Below are 20,893 nucleotides of genomic sequence, written 5' to 3'. Positions count from 1 at the left end.
TTGTTTGGGATGCTTTTAAGAATGGTTAAAAACGCTTTCAGACTACATTACATCGTTTCATAGAAATTTTGAAAGTGAATGTTTGATCGTAAAAGGCACTTTTTAGTTCCTTCTAGAGAAGCACCTACTTCAGGCTCTTCGGGCAGTGTAGAAAGCACTTTTGTTCACAAGTGCTTATGCTAAAAGTGATTCATGAAGAAGCATTTAAAAGTGCTTCTTCAAAAAGCACTTTTATGATTTACAAGTACTTTTCATGTTTTGGTAAAAATGGGCCAAATAGCATTTGTCAATCGGCCCAGCAAAGACACTTGGAGAGTAGCATCAGTGGCTCTCTCTCTCACTCTCTCTCTCTCTCTCTCTCTCGATCGCTCACCTGAAACGTAAAACGGAGATTTGTAAGCAGAAAAGGTGAAGGCGAAGAAGATGGTGAAGGTGGCAACCTACTTCGCTATGACTTTGGGAGCTTTTGTGTTCTGGCAATCCATGGATAAAGTCCACGTCTGGATCGCTCTGCATCAGGACGAAAAGGTAAAAATCTCTTATTTCTCTTGGCCTGCAGAAGCAATTTCTCTTTCGTATTGGACTTATAAATTGGGCGATTCACAATTTTTTTTTAATTTTTTTTTTTTAAGAATTCGATCGAATTTCAGCACCACAAGCTCAGAATTGAGATGGGTTCTCATTGAACTGTTCAATTATGGCGGAAAATCCGATTTTTAGGAAATTGGCATGAAACTGTTAGGTTAGAGGGAATGCAATGTTTGGTTGCAGGGAATTGGGGAACATAATTGAACTCGGAATTTCGCTGTATTTGTTGTTGCTATGCTATATTATTATGATAAAGTGGCACTCCTGTGTAGAATTCAACCTTTCGTAAGTTCTAGACGTTTCGTATACTGGAATTTCTTATTTGGAGCTCTTTTTCTGTGATAGATGCAATACAGTCTTTGTTATAGCCGTTTTGTAGCTGAGGGAAGCATAAATGCAATGTTTGGATACTGGGGATTGGAGAACATAATTGAACTTGGAAATTCACTGTTATTGTTGTTATTATGCTATATTTTTGTGATAAAGTGGCACTTCTGTGTAGAATTCAACCTTTCATAAGTTATAGACATTTCGTATCGTGGGCTTTCTTATTTGGAGTTATTCTTTGCGTGACAAATGCAGTGTAGTCAATGATATATTCGTTTCGCATCCTAGGGAAGCTTAAATGCAATGCTTGGTTACTGAGAACTGGGGAACATAATTGGGACTTGGAATCTGACTCAGTCATGGTTATTATGTTATATTTCTGTGATCGGCAAGGCTCCTGTGTAGAATTAAACCTTTCATAAGTTATAGTCGTTTCTTATCATAGATTTCTTATTGCAGCCCTTCTTCCATGTTGAACAATTGGGTTGTGTTTTCGTAATACGTTGCCTATTAGCATGACTAGTTGTGTTGCTTCTCTTTCGTTTCCCTCCATTAGATGCGGGTTCCATATTACCTTCCCATAATTTAAGTAGGAAGCACAAATTTGTTGAAACCAAGAAACTAGTACTTCAGTTCTGAATTACATGTTCAAAGGATAGCAGGATGCTTGGTCCAAAACCTAGATTTTTGAAATCTTGGTAGTAATAGTTGGCTGCTCGTAACATGGGCGTAAATGAAAGCTATTTTGTTGTGCTTACCCTTTAAATGTGCCTTGTTAGTTGACCTTCTCCGTGTATTAGCCATTATGTTTTGGTATTGCTACCGTTCAAAGTTTGGAATGATATTGATTGGGGTCTCGTTAATGTGGCAGCAAGAAAGACTCGAAAGGGAAATGGAGATTAAGAGAGTGAGAGAAGAGATGCTGCGGGAGCAGGCCAAATTAAGGGAGACTCAAGCATGAGCGACTCAGATTGATCTTCTTGTACGTTTGTATTCCATTGTTTCCTCTACTTCTGATTTTGTCTGAGCATTGCTCTCTTGAACACAATCACAATTCTAGAATAATTTTACTTGGCATTCACAGAATAGCTAAGGTCTGTCTTATGGCTTACTTTATATAAAGCTTTCGAAAATTACGTGTCGTGTTTTTCAATGTTTAGTGAAACTTTGAAATGACGATTATCATTTGTCGAAGCACGGTGAGGAATGCATTATCTGAGTGTTGTTCATATATCTCCTTATCTAGATGTATAAATCGACATTTCATCTGCCGACTTGGTTAACATGCGAGCAGTATATCTCTAGACCTGAACTTATATTCACTTTTACAGCAGTATCCGCGGCACATTTTCAACGGCATAAAGTCCTCGGGCCATCCTCCTCGTGAGGTCATGTCATCGGGATTTTGGGTGGTTAGATTTAAGATCGGTTGTCTCTCTGGTGGTAGTGTATAGATGACATGAAGCATATACCCAACAGCTTTTGGCTTCTGCAGCTAACAGCTTTTGGAATATTGTTCATCACAAAGATTTTTCTTTTCCCACTTAATCGACTTTTAGTTTCATTTTCCTATTTCCTTACAAAAGGAACTAAAATTGAAGATCTACTTATCTTTGGCGACGGGAGCTTAACCGAGTTTGAGATTTTCATTCGGAAGAGTACACTAATGTCGTGTTTACTTACAAGAAATGAGAATTGGAATTATTTCAATTTTATTTTTTTATTTTTGCATTTACTAAAACATGGTTAAAGTCTATTAAAATTCTTAATTTCCTGTCTGCTAAACGTATAAAAATCGAGAGAAAGTGTGAGTTCCTATCTTAAAGTCTCTAATCACATACTTAAAAAAAGCAAAAGTCAGATCTACTAGGCGCTAAGTTAATCTTATTCTGTTATCCTTGTAAACATGCCAAAAATATAGTTGTGTGTCGCAACACGATATAAACGACTAGAACCTTGTTACATGTCACATCATTTGGCGTTTAAAATTTGAGAGATTCTTAATCCATTTGACATTAATCAAGGTTGTTTCTAAAGAATTTTTGTGTCCAAAAAGGGAGGCATCCACGCTTTTTCTTGATGAGAAAAACCTCGCTCACTTTCTCTACACGTTGAAGTGACTAGTTACCAATACACTACGCTAGTGTTTAGTCAAGTTCTACAAGCGATGTTTTACATCCTTTTGGTTGCTTCGGCATCAAGTAATGAAGAATTTCATGTACGAGGCTATTCTTTTGGTTCTCAAGACCTCCAACTCATTCTCGTATGTCGAAATTTTGAAAGGAAATTGTTTTTTACTGTTCAAAATAATCAGTGTACACTTCTTGAAGCGCCATTTCTTTCTTATGTTTCTCATGAGTAGGAATGCACAACAAGATGTTTCACTGTCACAATTGTTCTTCCCAATGAAAAATTATAATTCTATAAGTTGTTCCGCCAATAAAATAGAAACCGAATGCCGCTAAACTAAATGATCATTTATTACTTTTTCGCCTATATTAGAAGTAATCTACAACAAGGGATTATGTTGATCAAAACGCAAGGCTTGCCATCACCAATTGATAAGGCATTAATTAACTATGTGACGATCAAAACTTAAGTCACTTTGCTGTGTATGATCAGTTAAAGATAAAAAGCAGTTACCATAGAAGCACTTTTCTTCCACTTGCCAAAATCGTGGCTAAGACACCCCATCTACGTAACCATGCTCCTCTCTCTCTCTCTCTCTCTCTCGCTCTCTCCATGGTGACGGTAAAACGTGTTGGCCATGTATTCAAACCCTAATATCCAAAAGCACACCAGCTTTTATTGCTAACTGCTAAAAAATACCTGCATTCTTGCTTCCTTTTCTAAAAGTTCCACACCAAAATATGAACCCACACTCACTAATCCAATCCAATCCATTGCTTCCACAAACAAACCAAATCCCATTTCCCACACAATCATGTACATCCCATATTTTCTCTCGGTTATTTAAAGTTGTTCTTCTCCACAAGATACCCCATAACTTACTCTCTTTGTTATCCATTCTTTGATCCTCTGTATCCGGCGGTGTCGAGGTCTTCGTATTCTCATCCTGTGTCGAAACTTGAACCCTAAGCCGGTAGAAAAATGACTAAGTTTGTTTCGGTTGCGCTTGCTCTCTCGCTCGCTTTGGTTATGGGGTTTTCTGAGAGTTTCGATTACCACGAGAAGGACTTGGACTCGGAGGAGAGCTTGTGGGGTTTGTACGAGAGGTGGAGGAGCCGTCACACGGTTTCTAGGAGCCTCGACGAGAAGAACAAGCGGTTCAATGTGTTTAAGGAGAATGTCAAGCATGTTCACAACACTAACAAAGGTGATAAGCCTTACAAGCTGAAGCTTAACAAGTTTGCTGACATGACCAACCATGAGTTCAGGAGTGTTTACGCTGGTTCGAAGGTTAAGCACCATAGAATGTTCCAAGGGCAGCGCACTGACACAGGCTTTCGGTATGGAAATGTTGGGAGTGTCCCGCCATCTGTTGATTGGAGAAAGAATGGAGCTGTCACTCCCGTTAAGGATCAAGGCCATTGTGGTAAGCAAAATTTGCCAAATCCTTCCTCGTTTTGTTTCATTTTCTTTCTACAAAATGGTATCTGTATCGATTGTTTCAACTATATTCCTTTGTTTCGATGAAATTATACAGGTAGTTGCTGGGCATTTTCAACTGTTGTAGCTGTTGAGGGCATCAATCAAATTAAGACAAAAAATCTGGTTTCGTTGTCTGAACAAGAGTTGGTCGATTGTGACACGGAACAAAACCAAGGATGCAATGGAGGCCTAATGGAACTGGCAATGGAGTTCATCAAACAAAGGGGAGGCCTGACAGCCGAAACTAATTACCCTTACCGAGCAGCAGATTCAACATGTAATGTTACAAAGGTAATTAATTTTGTTCCCATACATTTCAGGGATATATCTTCAATCCCTTTTCGACACCCCTCGCTTATGAATGTGAGATTATAAGGTTATAACCGATACTTATTTTCCAGGAAAACGCCCCGGTAGTGTCCATTGATGGCCATGAGAGTGTGCCTGCTAATGACGAGGATGCATTGCTCAAAGCAGCTGCAAACCAACCTATTTCTGTCGCCATCGATGCTGGAGGTTCCGATTTCCAATTCTACCATGAGGTAAAGTTTCTAATATCCATTCGCCTTGGCTAATAACTATTGGAGAAAAATGAAAGGTCGAGGATCATATCTTAATCTCCTGGACTACGATTTACAGGGGGTATTTGACGGAAATTGCAGCACAGAGCTTAATCACGGAGTAGCAGTTGTTGGCTACGGAACAACACTTGACGGAACCAAGTATTGGATAGTAAAGAACTCATGGGGACCCGAGTGGGGAGAGAAGGGTTACATAAGGATGCAGCGCGGCGTCTCTGCTAAGGAAGGGATATGTGGAATAGCGATGGAGGCTTCGTATCCCGTCAAGAACTCATCGACAACCCCCCAAGCAGCACCTGCCTCAAATCCCAAGGATGAACTCTAAACAAAATCCAACATTTGACACTAGCTTTCGCTGATGCTGCTTCTGTTATAAAGAGTTGCATCACTCATGGCCTCACGGCCAAATAATATTTGTCTCCTAGGTTTGAATTATTCATGTATTTTCTAAAGATCTGTAAATTTCCTCAATTCACTAGTAGTAATATTATCAAACCAAGTAGGAAAATTAAACCCGAAAACTAGTACAAAAGAAGCTTCGACATATAAAAACATGACGCCAAATGTACATAAACGATATGGGTACATAAGTGCCACATGATACTATTAGATACGACAGTGTTTCATGCGTACAATGTCAGTTCCACTCCGAACCTCATTTATTTAAGCTACGGCAGATATTAACGCACCATATGTTATCGTTGGTGACTACGATTTAGGAAGATTTTTAATCATATGGCATCAAATGCATGCATAACTTATCAACCGTAGCATCTGATAGGGTCAGTGCAACCCTTCTCGGCAGATTGTTTGTTGCCTTTACCTCCTCCTTTTTCGAGATATTGCTGATGGTATTCCTCCGCCCTGTAAAATTTCTTTGCCGGGAGGATCTCCGTCACCACCTTCTTATCCTTCAACTCCGCCTGCTTAGCTTCCTTCGATTCCTCGGCCAGCCGAGCCTGGTTTTCGTTGTAGTAGTAGATTCCGGATCGGTATTGTGCGCCAACATCTCCTCCCTAATGCATACCACAAATTTATTTGATAAATAAATAACAATCATGTACAAGTAGTTAACCCCAAGGGAAAAATATATAGGAGTACGCCATACTTGTCAAGGTAGTACAACTCGAGAACAGACAATGCTTGGCTACTCAAGAATGAGTACGAACTTGACTCACAACTCTTCGTGTTCAAATCACATAGCTTTGTACTTATGATCAGAACCGTTCATTTTATGAATCACTCTATAAATATCATATTTGCAAAAAATAATTAAACAACCTTAGTTTTTATTGATTTTTTTTCAGAAGCGATCTTTATAGAGTGATTTGTAATATGAACGGTTCTAATAAAAAATGCAAAAAGAGTAGTTAGTATTTCAGAAATTACTAATAAAAAATGAAGAAAGAGTTCACGATATAATGAAATCTAACCTTAGTTAATATAGTACCCTTTCTTTTAAAAAAAAAAAAACCTTTCTTTTTACTAATATGAACGGTTCTAATTAATAAAAAACGCAGAAAGAGTAGTTAGTGATTTATAATGTGAACGGTTCTAATAAATTTGTTCCATCACATATTTCAGAACATTTCACAATATAGTACCCTTTCTTTTTACAAGGGATGTTAAGGGAATCTGAAATCTAAACAATAACAGTGAAATGTTCTTTACCAACTGAGGTACAACCTCAATACTAACTACTCTTTCTCTTTTTGTTTAATGTCCTTTTAGTTTTATTTTGGATCAAAAGTTCCTAACTCGTATTATTTGCTCACACTAGCCTAATTTTTCCCCTAAAATCACAAACTTAGCTGAAATTTGGCAATCATTAAGGCTCATTTAAAAGTATTTTTAAAATAACTGAAATCATATTTGGTGAAATTATTTTTAGAATTCAAAATCACTAGAAGTACTTTTTTGAAGAAGTACTAATTATATGCTCTTTACGAGAAGTGTTTTAACTGCTTTTTAGAATTTACTTATATTTTTACTAAATATTGATTTTAAAAACATTTTTATTAGAGTACTTTCAATCATGATTGAAAGCACCATCAAACGAATCTTACGATATTGGGGCAAAAACGTAAAATAAAATTGTTGTTGTTTTACTTTTGGCTTTGAGGGCCAGAGATTAAAATTCAAAAGAAATGATAAGTACAAAAGTAAAACTCCATTCGTAGAAGGCGCGAACAAGAAACTGGATTTGGCTACAAAATCAACGGCCCGTAAAACTCAAAAAAACCAATTACCTGGCGATTGAGCGTCGTTGGATCATGACGATCCCAAAACACAGAGAGCAGATCCTTGTATGGGCAGACTTCCGGGTCAAACTGGACCCGAACCACCTCCGCGTGGTTCGTGGTTCCGGTGCACACCAATTTGTAATTGGGATCGTCCGCGTGGCCCTGGGAGTACCCGACCTCGGTCTTCACCACCCCTACCACTCGCTGGAACCTCAGCTCCGCTCCCCAGAAGCACCCGGATCCGAACTGAGCGAACTCGTGACCCGGATTGTCCGGAGTATCCGAGTCCGGGCCCCGAGCCGGGTTGTTGACAGCGGAATTGTCGGAAGCGGCGGCCATTATTCTTGCTGATTGAATTTTGTGGAGGAGTGGGAGGAGTGGATGGATTGTTATGAAGAGGTGTGATAGTTGAATCTAGCAGCCATAGCCGGCCAGATACAGACGTTGCTAACGGCTTACAACAACACGTCGGTTTTCAACTTTCTACAGTACGTTGACCATTAATGCTATTTACATATTTATTTTTATTTCTTAAATATCATTATTAATTTTCATTTATTAAATAGAATGAGTTTAAAAATATTAACAACTAACCATTAACAAAATACATATGAAAAAATAAATGTGAATAACATTATTTATTTATTATTGTTTTAATTAAAAAAGCATTGCACAATAAAAGTGACATCGGTGGACGTGCCGGAGTGGTTATCGGGCATGACTAGAAATCAGCTGGGCTTGCCAGCAGAGTTTCGAATCCTGTCGTTCACGTTTTTACACTTTCAAATTAATACTTTTTTTTCCTTTTTTGTTGGTGTACCAAGGAGGTTCAAACTTCACGGAAAAAAAAAAAAAAAAGAGGAGAGGTTCAAACTTAAAGTGCAAACGAGGAAACAGGAAGCTGGCCTTGACTTCATAAAGTACTAATCTTTTTTATGTGACTTGAGCAGTATTATTTTTGTGATGACTTGACAGTGAGAGTTCACTTACAGGTTGCCCGTAAAATTCGATCATTTAAATCTAAGGAGGGTAAGAATCTAATAGTCAATATTCTGGAGGTGAGGTTAGTGTATGTTGTATGACCATGGCAATCGACAATCTCGCTATTTTACCATGCGTGGTAGGACTAGTGGATCTTATGGACCAGTAAAGATATTGTGATACCCTAAAGCCTTTACGAATGTTGAGTGAGCACATGAGTTTATGGTTATACCTTGTTTATGTATATCTACTCTCTCTAAAATTATCGAATTGTGACACTTAGTACTACGATCTAGTAGTATTCCTCTTTATGAAGTAAGAGATTTAAGTCCGATTTTTGGAGGCAAATTTTGGGTAGATTCTTTACAACCAAGTAGAAGTGGGTTGGGTACCGCCGGACCAACTGCTCATAGTTGCAAAAGTTGGAGACTTTATTAATTTGAACTTTGAAGAGATTTCAAATGGCGTCAATGGCGTCCTGTCATACCTTAGCTACATTATCTTTTATAAACCCGTTGCCATCTCACAAAAACACAACCCATTGCCAACCTCAAATCCCAAGAAAGGACCTTACAATCTTCACTGGTGGGCACAGCAATAATCATTGGCAAAACAATGAGCAGCAAGATTGGAACAACATCTAGCTCTGCTTCTGCTTCTTCTACTCTTCCTTCTGCTCTTCTCTTCGATTGCGATGGTGTGCTTGTCGACACGGAGAAGGACGGTCACCGGATTTCTTTCAACAACACTTTCAAAGAGGTAATTTTTCACACTGGGTTTTCTTGCTTTCGGTCGATTGCTGTGAATTTTTTTATTGGTAAGCTCATAAAGTGATGAACTTACAAGAGAAGTTGGAATTTTCGATCTGGGTTTTGTCGCTTTTGGAGAAATTAATTAGCTTTTGGTAAAGCCTTTTACTTTGATGGGAATTATTTGCAGAAGTCGATAACTTTCATGGGTTAATTAGTTTAGTGACACTGCATAATTTGATTGTACAGAAAGAATTGGGTGTTACTTGGGATGTCGATTTATTCGGCGAATTGCTCAAGATTGCAGGTGGAAAAGAAAGGTAATTGCCTCTCAAAATATTCTATTGCTATTGCATTTGGCCAACATCTAATTTAGTTGCAGAACTTGAATTATATTTGTCTTCAAATGGTTGTGGTCTTTGTAGAATGACAACCTATTTTAACAACACGGGTTGGCCGGAAAATGCTCCGAAGAGTGAAGAAGAAAGAAAAGCATTCGTAGTTTCACTTCACAAGCGAAAGACAGAGTTGTTCTTGGCCCTTATTGAGAAAAAGTCACTGCCGCTTCGGCCAGGGGTTGCAAAGTTGGTTACCATATGATCATCTGCTTTTGCATAAGTTTTTGTGTTGTAGTTCTCTTGTATTTTCTGGTTTAAAAACTCGGAAGTAATGAATTATGTTAGCTCTGAAACTTGCTAGTCTTCACTAACAATATTAGTCTTTCAAGCAAAACATCACCTAGGTGCATTCCAGTCCAAGAAGCACGCGTGTTGGTATGGTCACGCATTTATTTACATCAGGCATTAAGGACATTAATTTGATAAGAAAATGGATTTTAGAAAAATCATTCACTTAAGAATCTTTAGCACTTGGCTTTTAAATTTTTATGAATATTGTTATGAGTATACTAACGAGATATTGTATAAGTAGGTGGTGTAAGATTATCTAAATGTGTTTTCAAATTTCAGATGTTGGGTTGGTGAATTTCTGTTATCAACTTGTACAGGCTGATAGATGAGGCTTTAGCAGAAGGAGTTAAAGTTGCCGTCTGCAGCGCCTCCAATGAGAAGGCGGTATGCTTAATCAGGTTTCCCGGCTTAATTTCTTGTGTAATTAGTTTTTTGTGACAATAATCTCCTCCGTCTGGGTTTTATACAAGTACTGTGCAAGAAATCATAGTCAAACGCTTACACGGTTCTGAATCTATTGTGTGCGGGTGAGATTGACATTGTCTGTTAATGGACCTGAAAAATGAAAATGCGGAATAAAGACAAGTGATCATAATCTTGTAACAATATTTCTTACTATATCAGATACATGATTTATTTCTGATAGATAGCTGACATCCCATTTTGACGTAAGAACCCCATTTTCGTTTCAAGGTTTCTGCAATAGTTTCAATCTTGCTGGGACCAGAACGGGCAGAAAAAATCAAGATATTTGCTGGAGAAGTGGTTCCTCGCAAGAAGCCTGATCCCGTAAATTTTGATCCCTCCAGATGTTGGTTTCATGTTGTTTTGAATGAAATATCCTATTTGATTTTACAAGACACTAACATCTTTTCATGTTTTTGACAGGCTATCTATTTATTGGCTGCTAACACTCTCGGCGTTGATCCTTCAAGGTATATTATACCATTTACAGGGCAAGAAGGGCCAACTCATTTCTGTTCGTGATGGGATTGTATTTGAACTTTACTCCTCCAAGTGAAGTCAAGAGATCTATTTGCATCAGCTGCCCCATGTTTCTAGGATATCCGACTCTCGTGCTTAAAACGCGCCTTCTGTTCATGACAAATAATACTGTCTTTTCCTTCTCCGCAGTTGTGTAGTAATTGAGGACAGTGCTATAGGCCTTGCAGCTGCTAAAGCTGCTGGAATGAAGTGTGTCATAACCAAGAGCGGGTAACTTACTTTCACTGCATGAACAAAAATAAAGTGCTTGCCTATTTCCCACCTTCTTGGTATTCCAGATTATATTTTGTGTGCCGATGCTTATGAATTGAGTGAAACTCAATGTTTTCTAGCCAATCGAATGTTTAACATGTTTGCTTCGTCTCGTAATCTCTGGTTTCAGATACACAGTTGATGAAGATTTTCAGAAGGCAGATGCAGTTTTTGACGTCATCGGAGATCCTCCAGAGGAGCGATTTGACTTAGCATTCTGCAGAAGCCTTCTCAAGCAATCTGTGTACTAGCCTATACATTCAGTTTCCGACAGGCTAATTTCATTCAATGCCAGTCTTCAATCTACAATCTTTGGATGGTGATTACTGATTAGGGTTTCAGCTAAGATAATAAAAGAGTGCTAGCGTGCATTTGGTAGTAGTCCGGATCTATAAGTACAAACCGGCTCTTCTCAAGCAAACTATGTTTTCGTTTGTGAATCTCTCGATGGTGAATTATTACAATTAATCATGATTACCGTTTGATGAATATATTCACAAATAGAAATTAATCATAATATAGTTGTGCTACTCTACTAAACACAACTCATTCGAACCTATAAATCACATACCATTTTACAAATATTGTACAACGGAATTTAGATTTTTGGTTGTAAGAGTGTTGTACAGAAGTGCAGAAGTAACAGAAGCACTGGCTATCACTTGAAGCTTTACTACCTCACTTTTCACTTCTCATTCTGTTAATTTGGTTCAAAGCTGGCCCAAGGATGTTGTAAAGCACCCAAAGTATAGCAGGAATAATCGGAATTAGGAGTGCGAGGACACGCTTGTCACCTTCTCCAGTCACCGCAGCCACTTCTGCAGCGAACGCAGAATCACAGGAAATCATGGTGGAAACAACGGCGGTGATGATGGAAGTAGCATGCTTGGTGTTGAGAGGAGAGTTGAAGGAAGTGTTTCTTTTCGGTTGATATTTGATGGAGGAACAGGAAACAATTTTCATTGTTGGTTTGTAAGTGATCATGTTTTTGGAGGACTTGAAGGTGAAGCATCTGTGACCAAGCGCAGCCATGGAAGTTCCTATCGTTGCAGCCATACAAGCTTTTTAGGTTTGGAGACTCCGAAAGGAGAACTTATGGTATATAAACTGGTTGCTATAGCATTTCCTAGAATCCAGATTCTTCTGCACAAGATCAGTGAGATTTATTGAAGATTCTCGGCTCCCCCGGCAGATTTTTTGGCCTCTTAGCACTCGCCACGTAATTTGACGTGACTAGTGCAAATGGGCATGAGATATATTTCCGGTTGTATGTTAGAATCTCTGACATAAAACGAAAATAATAAATGTGATGGGGTGTCTCAAACCTATTATGCAACGTGTTTTAGCGTATGTGTTTCGGTATTTTCATATGACATTACGTGATTGATTTAAACACCACTTCCTTAACGTCTCATTTCACGGATGCACTTTGTACCGTTAGTTGAAACTAGTGGTGGAAAACCAATTGTCTGGATACCTCCACTGTTTGCAACCTTCACCATGAAACTGTCGTATTGTACTTTTTCCACGTGACCATCCCAAAACAAAAATTTCTTTACAAAACAACAAATTTTGTTCCAATCAATATGCACTTGCCATGCCCGGTACAGGGCGTGACAGCACTACAACCCTTCGAAGCCAATGGATTCGAAGACTCGAGCCGTTCAAAAGAAAGATCTGGGTCATTCAAGGACTTGATTTTATGTAAGGTGGGACAATAAAATTAGTTAATGAGAGCCGCAAGATTTAAAGATTTAAATTGAATGGTCCGAATTCATAAGACAAATTATGACCATAACTAATGTTTTTCGCTTATAATAATCAAGATATTAAAGGCCACTCAACCACTTCATTATGTATTACATGCCTTAATCGTTAATCCTACTTAAAGTTTTTCATTTTTGAGTGCCAATGCCTAAAATGTTTTGAGAATCAATGCTTTTTAAATACTTGAAGCCTTCTCTTATGCACGCTTCAAAGCTAATTTGTGATACGCAAAGTTACATAGGCATCATTTTCAAACTTGTATTGTGACACCAAATACATTTTGCAATTTTGTAACACACAACACCAACACACAATGAACAACTCACATTCCAAATATGAAATTGTTCACCCTAAAAACTACCAAGCCTACGTGGCACGCAGGCAAAGTAATCAATAAAGCTAACTACGTCCTTCAGCTATGTGTGGGGCATGCCAACTCGTCTGCCAAGCTCGGCCGGGGAGTAAAATGTGTTGATGTTGCGTTGAGCGCGTTGCTGACTTCTTAATTTTGCGACTGCGGCCGAGGAAGGAACACATCACAACCTTCGGGTTCTAGAGCCTGAAAACAAGGCTGCTAGTCTTGCGAAGTTCACGGATCATAGGCACTAGGTTCGATCACGGTGATTATATTCGTAAGAGTATAAGCACGCCGAACTGACACCAAACTATACGGACACAAGTACTCAAAAGAGATGTATGCCTTAATGGTAAATGTGGTTCAGCCATCAAAATGCCGAACTCTAAAACTTACTTGTGAATATCCAATCATAAAATAACTTGGCGTTCAATGCGCTGAGCCTAGTAATCTGTAACACCTCACTTCGCCGAGCAGGCTAATGAGATGAGTTCTGCCAATAAAGATTCGAAAATCCTTCTCGACCGAGACTTGGATAGATAACCAGTCAGCCTCGACGCAGTGCTGTTTATCCAAACTGAAGGTGCTCTGTGGTCGGTTGATTCTATGGCAATAGTGTTGTTTATCCAAACTAAAGATGTTACCGGTTGCCTTCATAGTGCTGTTTATCCAAATTGAAGATGCATTGGCGGAAAAAGAAAATAAAAATCTCAAGGTTATTGAGAGGTTTCGCGTAGAGCGAGAGTTTGCACATGGCAGTTTATGTGTTGAATTGGAAAATACCCTCTTCTTGTTGCCATTGCCTCTGTATTTATAGGGACGCGCCGACTTGATCCTTGAATATTGCACGAGATTTTGGCGTGGATCAGACTCAACCAAATGCATGGAGTTATCATGCAATTATCCAACCAATTTAAAATCTCCATCATTATCTCCTATTCTCCTTATTTTGTCCATCATTATCCAAGTATTTGATGATCTCCACGTGCTGGAACCAAGGCATGCAAATAATTAGCATGCAAGTTTATCTCTTAGCCATGCATTTCAAACCGAAGCATCACGGCAATCCACTTATCTTTCCACCAAATCTGACTAGGTGCAATCATGCACTATCAAAAAGTTCGAACTTGATCCCATCTTTCCCATCCTTTCAAAGTCCAAGAGTTCCAATCTGATGCAATTTGTCCGACTAGATTCTTGGCATCCTGCCAAGGATATTCGAGGGTGCTCTTTATTCCACCATCCCTTTATAATTTTATCCATGCATGCATAATAACCTTCAGCCGTATAAGTGAACTCCAAATTCATTTGTTTACTAATTATCACCATACTTTAAATGGATAATAATCAATTTGCAGCATACCACTTGAATCTGTCAGTCAACCAAACTGATCACACCCACACATTCACATGCCAAACATCCAAAATCAACTTGAATTGTGCTACCATGTTTCCAACTTGGAGATACATATCTCATCTTAATTATCATTAAAAGATAATTATGATAAAAATCATAATATTATCCTTCAATAATAACAAAACGATCTTCACCCTTCGATCCAACGGTTGGGAGCTATGCTTTCTCAACAGCCTTGATTGCACGGGCCGATGATGTAATTTTGGGTCCAAATAGAAACACATTCATTAGTTTTTTTTTTCATACTGATTACTGTCACATATGGATGAACTCGTATATATATTTTAGATGCCCAAAATGAGATACCACCACAATCAATTACACTGCATATGGATTGAGATTACCCTATGTATACACCACTAATCACACCACTAATCACACCACCAATCACTTCATGAAAACGCTAACTCGGACCATTCACTTCAGACCTCGTCAAATTGCTTTTGCATGTAAGTGTTGCTACGCTGGCCTCTTCCTTTGCTTGGCAAACTGAAAAAATTGATTTTGACATAAAGTTAGACAAATTAAATAAATTAAACTGCATAAAACTAGTTAAATAACAACTGCTATTAATTTAAAACAAACACTAAAACCAATCATATTCTTAGTCGAAGCAACCCAAACGCAACTACAAGACCAATCCAACCAATCAACTAGAATGACATATAATGTACGTCATTAACTTATGAAAGCTTATCATCATCCACAATTTCTTTCATGTACCCACATTCTAGTATTCTACCATTTCTTCTTGTCTTGAACAAAACTATATATTTACACATTAAAAAAAATGGGTACTTTCTCGAAAAATATGTAAGAATGAGAGGACAGAAGCAAGATAAATAGATGGGAAGAAGATTTTGAAGGGTCGCTAGAAATTGGACAATGGCCATAAAATTAAACTTTTTAGTTCACTCCAACACCTAAGACTGAGACAACATGTGTTATACAGGTTGTGACCAACGTTAAAGTATAATCTGAGCATGATGCTTGTTCTAAATTTGGAATGAACTAAAGATTTTAAAGTAAGTTTAGAACAAGCATTATGCTATTATGTTTTAACGCTGCTCACAACCTACATAAATCATGTGATGTCTACCTTCATACATTTCTTATTTTCTTAACAAAAACAACAAGCATGCCTTTGTTTGAAAATTCCCTCACGCACATTTTATTATACAAATGAGTGGCTGAGATTTAACTAAATACATTTTAGTTAACCTCAACCTTTTACACGTAAAAAAAAATAAAAAATAAAAAAAAAATTGGGCGGATGAGCAAAGCTCTACCTTTTCTTGCTAGCCTCTTGCTAAATTTTGGACTTCCCTTGTGCGGCCAAACCGTAGGGTCGTACTTCTTTCCCTTTGTAATTAATGCTTAAAAAACTCATTAAAAAAAAAAAAAAAAAGGAAAATTTGAAATAGGTCCAATTTTATAGGCCAACTTTTGAAATAGGTCTAACTTTTACTGACTTTTGACTTTTGAAATAGGTTTAATTTTTAGTTACTTTGGACTCGTATCAAAAGACCCCTTAAAACAATACTTGAGTTTTAGCCACGAGAGAACCTTTTGAAAAACCATGGAACGCTTAAAACGTAGTATTCACCTTAAGTGAAACAAAAGGCCTTAGCCAATTTTACGAACAACTCTCCAATCAAAATTGCATCAAATTATTTTTCTAAATATCCTAATGGTAGCTAAGTATCAAGACAAATGATAGTTTAAACACGATGATTAATAATTTAAAACATACATACATAATATCATAAGCAAATTAAAAAGAAATTACAAAATTCTTACTAGTACCCGTTCCATGCATGCACTTTGTTATTTGTGTCAAACACCCCCACCTTCGCCACTTAGTACTACGATCCAGTAATATTCCTGTTCAGTTGTAAGTAAGAGGTTTTAGGTTTGATTCTCGCCAAATGCGAGTTTGAACCACATTATTGCTAGCCCATTATGAAGCTAAGCACACCTCCTCTCTCCCTTCCCTTTAGTGTAAATAATATCATTTATTCAAAAAAAAAAAAAAAAAAAAAGCAACCCCAACTTCATGTCAACCTATCGTATTGAACCTTTGCCCGCATGATCATGTTGCCCATATTGTGCGTATCAAACATTAATCGGAGAGGTAACCCAATCTCAACAAAATGAAAGAAAGAAACTAACAATGCATTCGACAAGAATTTTCTGCACTGAAAAATTGACTTATGATACAAAACTGAGATACAACGGAGCATCGGACCGGAAGATCAGCTCTACCCTCTAAATACAGAGGAAGGCTTCTCCTCGTTTTTTCGTAACTTCGCAAGTTAATACGGTTCTACAATTCTAAATCACGACTGAGGAAACCATACCTACCCCTTACACTTGCTTACAAAATACAAATTAATCTTGAAGAAGACTAGAGGACAGGCCTGCAGATGAACTTGATGCAGACACCGCTTTAAGCATGTTGGACTTGGCAGCATCCAGCAACGGGTCTGCCCGGAGGGCTTTGTCAAAGCAGAATTTGGCTTCCTCCCACTGACCCTCGGCAACAAATACGAGACCCAAGTTGTTAAATGCGGGAGCATAGCCAGGCTGGAGCTCTAGAGACTTTGTAAACATTGCTTTGGCACGTTCGTAGTGCTTCTGCTGGCGGTAGAGATTTCCGAGGTTGGAGAATATAGTGTGGGCGTGTTTAGTTGTTGCCAATGCTAAAGCCCGCTTGTAAACTTCTTCAGCTTGCGATGGCTCATCTGATAGTTGCAGTGAGATACCTGGTGATGCATGTATTTGTTAATAGGTGAACACTTCACCAACTTCAGAGAGAGAAAGAGACAGAGAGAGATAACTAAAAGTATTAAAAAGATACGAAAATGGGTCTTAAGATTGGACACACCTAGATTTGACCATGCATAGCTGCACTCTTTAAAACGGGCAACTGCAGCTTTGAGGTACTTTTGCGAGTTTTTGAATTGCCGAGTACATAAGCTATGGAGACCAAGCTGGTGCCATTGCACAGCATCATCTGGATCCTCTGCTACCGCCTACATAAGAACAACTTGCCTAAGTTGAAGTGCATTGTGAAGAACATGAATATGATTCTCCAAATAACATACAGAACAATGAAGGGTGACATAAGACATAGGAAACTGAAAGATACGAATTTTCGGCGAGCTTTCTAAGTTCCATTATACATGATAACAAAGGCTCTTGTTTACTGCATAGTCAGATTGTGCACATGTGAACCGACAGGTTGTGCAAAGATGATATTAGAAGGAACAATTGTGATTACCTGCTTTAAACTATAATCAGCATGCTCTTCTACCTCCATTAAGGTATTCTGTTCAGCTTCAAATGCTGACGCGATCTCATGTTGGGCTTTGTGCACCATCGCAAGGCCTGCCCATGCGATGGGAAGTTCAACCGAGACAGAATCTCCATCTCTTATAATTGAAGCCATTTCATTTCCTGCCAAGGAAATTTGGTCACTAGGGTCTTGAAACCTTTCTGCATCCTTGATTCGGTGAACTGCAACAGCATATCGAGTAGACATACAACAATTGACCTCCAGTTTTGCCGCCTGAGGAGCATGCAATGATAAGAGAAAACAGCTCAAACTTGTCAGCGATTAAGGATGGAGTAGGAGGCATAACGGTAAAAGAAGCATGAAAACTTTGTCCTTTACAATAGCAAATGACCAGTACGCAACACAAGCATAATTAATGAGAGTATGCATAATAAGTTCTTTTGTTTTTCTAAAAAGAAAGAAAAACATGCGAAGAAAACGTTCTTGCATCATCATTTTCTACAAAATGAATATAAAACCAAGAAAAAAAAACACCAATGAACCACCTCAAGAAATAAGCAATAAATTATTATAGCAATAAGCCACGAGCACCTTCTCCAAGCACTTGCTGGAATTTCTATGATCACCGGTCATATAATATGCATTAGCAAGATTAGCCCACACATGTGCTGCTTTAGGATCTTCTTTTAGTGATGCAAACAAACACTCCTTCGCGACATTGACAGCAGAAGTGTGATCTGCAGAAGCACCTTCACCAGCATTTGCCCCAGCACCTGAGAATTAAACCAAAAGCAAGCTATTTCATGCAGGTTCTCCAACTAAACGTATTATAACAGCTTTCTGGCAAAATTTCACCAGTATTCACTATGATCTCAAAAAAGTTACATAATAGGTATTGTTAAAAAGAATATCGCTAGAGTCAAACTCATCAAAAGCATACCTGCAACAACCGAACCATATCTACATAAAAGGAGGGCAGCGTAATTAATTAAGGCCGCAGGATGATTTTGATCTTTGAGTATCAACTCCTGAAAACATTTTTCTGAAAGTTCCAAATTTCCGCTGAAGAAAGACCATTTGCAAAGATTTCGAGTTAGAAAGGGATACAAGAGGTCATAACATTGAAGAGGGCATTAATGTATCTACACATATAGGCTCTTACTTTTGAAGGTAAGCAATCCCAAGGTTTCCAAGACAATCATAGTTGTCGGGGGCAACAGCTAACAGAGATGATAAAACTGCAATTGCACTCTAGAAAGTAATAACAGTCATTTCAGAATATGTGAGGGTACGGAAAAGAAAGAGCAACCATAACCAACAATGGAATCAACAGACTTGTACCTGCAGACGACCAGTCTTAAGTAGTATCAAGCCGAGGGTATTCCACAGAGCTGCCTGTCTTACATCTGATTGCATTGATTCCTTTAGTTTGGAATTAATTTCGTCAAGCTCTTGAGGTTCAAGTTCTTTGTCGAAACTACCATCCCCCAAAGTTTCTAGCATAAGGCACTTGACAATTGATAAAAAAAAGACCAGCTGGATCAGCAAAGTTCATAACTACGTAAAAACACCAACCTAAAACTACAATTTACCAAAAGACTAGTCCTCAACCTGCGCATGATGAATTTGAACTAGTGAAAGGAGCTCACGCCTGTCAATCTCCGCATCAGGGCGGAGCAAAATTTCTTCTGCCTTCTCATATGCCAAAACTGCCTAAAACCCGGAACTCATTAGAACACGAAAACATCCGCAGTAACATACTAGCCGTGTAATCCAACCAAAGAGTCAATATACAAGTATACTAATCCCACCTTTGAAGGCTGCCCCAATCTCTGATACATCAAACCCAGTATAAAATGAGCATGGGCATTTTTGGGCATCCGCCTCGCCACATGAACCAAACCCTACAACCACCAAAACCCAACAACCATTTCAAATTTTCAGTCAAAATTTCAATCGAATTTTCAAATTTCAAGAAGCAGTGAATTAACACAAACGCCATTGAAATGGGTTCTCACAGTTTTGAGGCTGCTGACTTTTTCTTCACGAGACGACGAAATTCCTTGACCAGGAAGATACCCATCGGCAGCATCAGCTCCATCATCCATTGCACAGTCCACCTTGCAATTCCTCGACCTGCTTTTTCCCAGCTTGCTCAAGCGTTTGCCTTCGGCTTCGATGCCTTCGTTGACTGCTGATTGCCCGTCGGAGGATTTCGGGTAAGGGGGAAGCAAAGAGAAGACTGGGGAGGTGTGGTGGTGCTGACACGTGGAGGGAGCTGCGCCGTCTGTTTCGGGAGGGTCGGAGTTGAGATTGGCGGAGAAAGCGGCGGGTTTCGGTGGCTGTGGCGGCGACTTTGAGCTCTTTGCGGCTGGGTACGGCTGCTGTGGCTCGTTGTGGTCGGACATTTTTGTGCTTTCGGCCTTTCAGTAATGGAGGAGGAGAAATTGAAAGACTTTTTGTTTAGACCATTTTCCTGAGTTTTTCTTTTCTTTCGGTTGATTTTCTTGGCAACCAAACAGAGAGTAACAACCAGGAAGTGACCATTAACCCGAAGAAGAAATTAAAAAAAAAAAAAAGGGAAGGAAGGGAATCGAGACCACCGAAACGGTGCGTAGCCTTCATATTTTATTTTATTTTATTTTTTTATTTTGGATTTTTTTAATTAAAAGATAATGCTAAACCACCTTGAAAAAGACTTAATTATTAGGAAAACTAATGAAAAATAGGTTAAAAACTTTAAGTTTTAAGATAAGGATAAAATAAAAGCTAAAATGAATAGTATCATGATTGATTTTTTAGTATAAAAATGTGATTTTTCATTAAAATAAACAGTACCGAGAGTTTTTTGTTAAAATTCCCTTAATCATTTCTACAGTTCCTTTATTATTATTTTTTTTTTCTCTCTGAACTTAAAATGGTATGGATAACATTTGGGACCAACATGAAGCCTACTTTTACTGAATTTTTGTCTAGAGAAACGGTCCCCACATGATAGAGGTTGGGGAGGACAATCTCTCCCTGGCAAT

The 20,893-nt window shown here is 38.5% G+C and overlaps 4 protein-coding genes and 1 pseudogene across 6 annotated transcripts; 3 read left to right on the top strand and 2 right to left on the bottom strand.

The window, feature by feature from the left end:
- Window positions 1–335: 335 nt before the first annotated feature.
- Window positions 336–2,588, top strand: LOC137711390 (uncharacterized). Of its 3 annotated transcripts, none has more exons than XM_068450628.1 (3): window positions 336–528; window positions 1,787–1,897; window positions 2,250–2,588. In XM_068450628.1, the coding sequence occupies exons 1-2, from the start codon at window positions 424–426 to the stop codon at window positions 1,874–1,876; spliced, it is 195 nt and encodes a 64-aa protein (XP_068306729.1). In that variant the 5' UTR covers window positions 336–423; the 3' UTR covers window positions 1,877–1,897; window positions 2,250–2,588. The 3 variants fall into 3 exon arrangements, with proteins under 3 accessions (XP_068306729.1, XP_068306728.1, XP_068306727.1); XM_068450627.1 differs by having other exon boundaries at window positions 2,247–2,588; XM_068450626.1 differs by lacking the exon at window positions 2,250–2,588 and having other exon boundaries at window positions 1,787–2,112.
- A 1,330-nt stretch (window positions 2,589–3,918) lies between these two features.
- LOC137710383 (vignain-like) lies at window positions 3,919–5,493 on the top strand. The gene is made up of 4 exons (XM_068449346.1): window positions 3,919–4,471; window positions 4,583–4,818; window positions 4,929–5,069; window positions 5,167–5,493. The coding sequence occupies exons 1-4, from the start codon at window positions 4,027–4,029 to the stop codon at window positions 5,431–5,433; spliced, it is 1,089 nt and encodes a 362-aa protein (XP_068305447.1). The 5' UTR covers window positions 3,919–4,026; the 3' UTR covers window positions 5,434–5,493.
- A 139-nt stretch (window positions 5,494–5,632) lies between these two features.
- Window positions 5,633–7,803, bottom strand: LOC137711240 (peptide methionine sulfoxide reductase-like). Its single transcript, XM_068450469.1, has 2 exons — window positions 7,358–7,803; window positions 5,633–6,124 (listed from the first exon to the last, which is right to left on the bottom strand). The coding sequence occupies exons 1-2, from the start codon at window positions 7,688–7,690 to the stop codon at window positions 5,870–5,872; spliced, it is 588 nt and encodes a 195-aa protein (XP_068306570.1). The 5' UTR covers window positions 7,691–7,803; the 3' UTR covers window positions 5,633–5,869.
- A 975-nt stretch (window positions 7,804–8,778) lies between these two features.
- Window positions 8,779–11,564, top strand: LOC137710576 (CBBY-like protein; annotated as a pseudogene).
- Window positions 11,565–16,810: 5,246 nt separating this feature from the next.
- On the bottom strand, window positions 16,811–20,440 carry LOC137710883 (probable UDP-N-acetylglucosamine--peptide N-acetylglucosaminyltransferase SPINDLY). The gene is made up of 10 exons (XM_068450038.1): window positions 19,883–20,440; window positions 19,676–19,768; window positions 19,476–19,577; window positions 19,206–19,373; window positions 19,027–19,115; window positions 18,805–18,926; window positions 18,456–18,637; window positions 17,850–18,137; window positions 17,454–17,601; window positions 16,811–17,331 (listed from the first exon to the last, which is right to left on the bottom strand). The coding sequence occupies exons 1-10, from the start codon at window positions 20,270–20,272 to the stop codon at window positions 16,958–16,960; spliced, it is 1,956 nt and encodes a 651-aa protein (XP_068306139.1). The 5' UTR covers window positions 20,273–20,440; the 3' UTR covers window positions 16,811–16,957.
- Between the last annotated feature and the right edge of the window lie 453 nt (window positions 20,441–20,893).

The sequence above is a fragment of the Pyrus communis genome, chromosome 12 (genome assembly GCF_963583255.1).
Source record: "Pyrus communis chromosome 12, drPyrComm1.1, whole genome shotgun sequence".
Lineage (NCBI taxonomy): Eukaryota > Viridiplantae > Streptophyta > Magnoliopsida > Rosales > Rosaceae > Pyrus > Pyrus communis.
This window is presented reverse-complemented; position numbering and strand designations above follow the sequence as displayed.

Bases quoted from the DNA above. Each gene is read 5' to 3' on its own strand.
- LOC137711390 (XM_068450628.1), top strand. From the start codon at position 424: ATGGTGAAGGTGGCAACCTACTTCGCTATGACTTTGGGAGCTTTTGTG. The intron at 529-1,786 runs GTAAAAATCTCT...TTAATGTGGCAG, and splicing joins CTCTGCATCAGGACGAAAAG to CAAGAAAGACTCGAAAGGGA.
- LOC137710383 (XM_068449346.1), top strand. From the start codon at position 4,027: ATGACTAAGTTTGTTTCGGTTGCGCTTGCTCTCTCGCTCGCTTTGGTT. The intron at 4,819-4,928 runs GTAATTAATTTT...CTTATTTTCCAG, and splicing joins CAACATGTAATGTTACAAAG to GAAAACGCCCCGGTAGTGTC. The intron at 5,070-5,166 runs GTAAAGTTTCTA...TACGATTTACAG, and splicing joins ATTTCCAATTCTACCATGAG to GGGGTATTTGACGGAAATTG.
- LOC137711240 (XM_068450469.1), bottom strand. From the start codon at position 7,690: ATGGCCGCCGCTTCCGACAATTCCGCTGTCAACAACCCGGCTCGGGGC. The intron at 6,125-7,357 runs GTAATTGGTTTT...GGTATGCATTAG, and splicing joins CAACGACGCTCAATCGCCAG to GGAGGAGATGTTGGCGCACA.
- LOC137710883 (XM_068450038.1), bottom strand. From the start codon at position 20,272: ATGTCCGACCACAACGAGCCACAGCAGCCGTACCCAGCCGCAAAGAGC. The intron at 19,769-19,882 runs GTGAGAACCCAT...TGGTGGTTGTAG, and splicing joins AAGTCAGCAGCCTCAAAACT to GGTTTGGTTCATGTGGCGAG. The intron at 17,602-17,849 runs GTAATCACAATT...GTTCTTATGTAG, and splicing joins CTGATTATAGTTTAAAGCAG to GCGGTAGCAGAGGATCCAGA.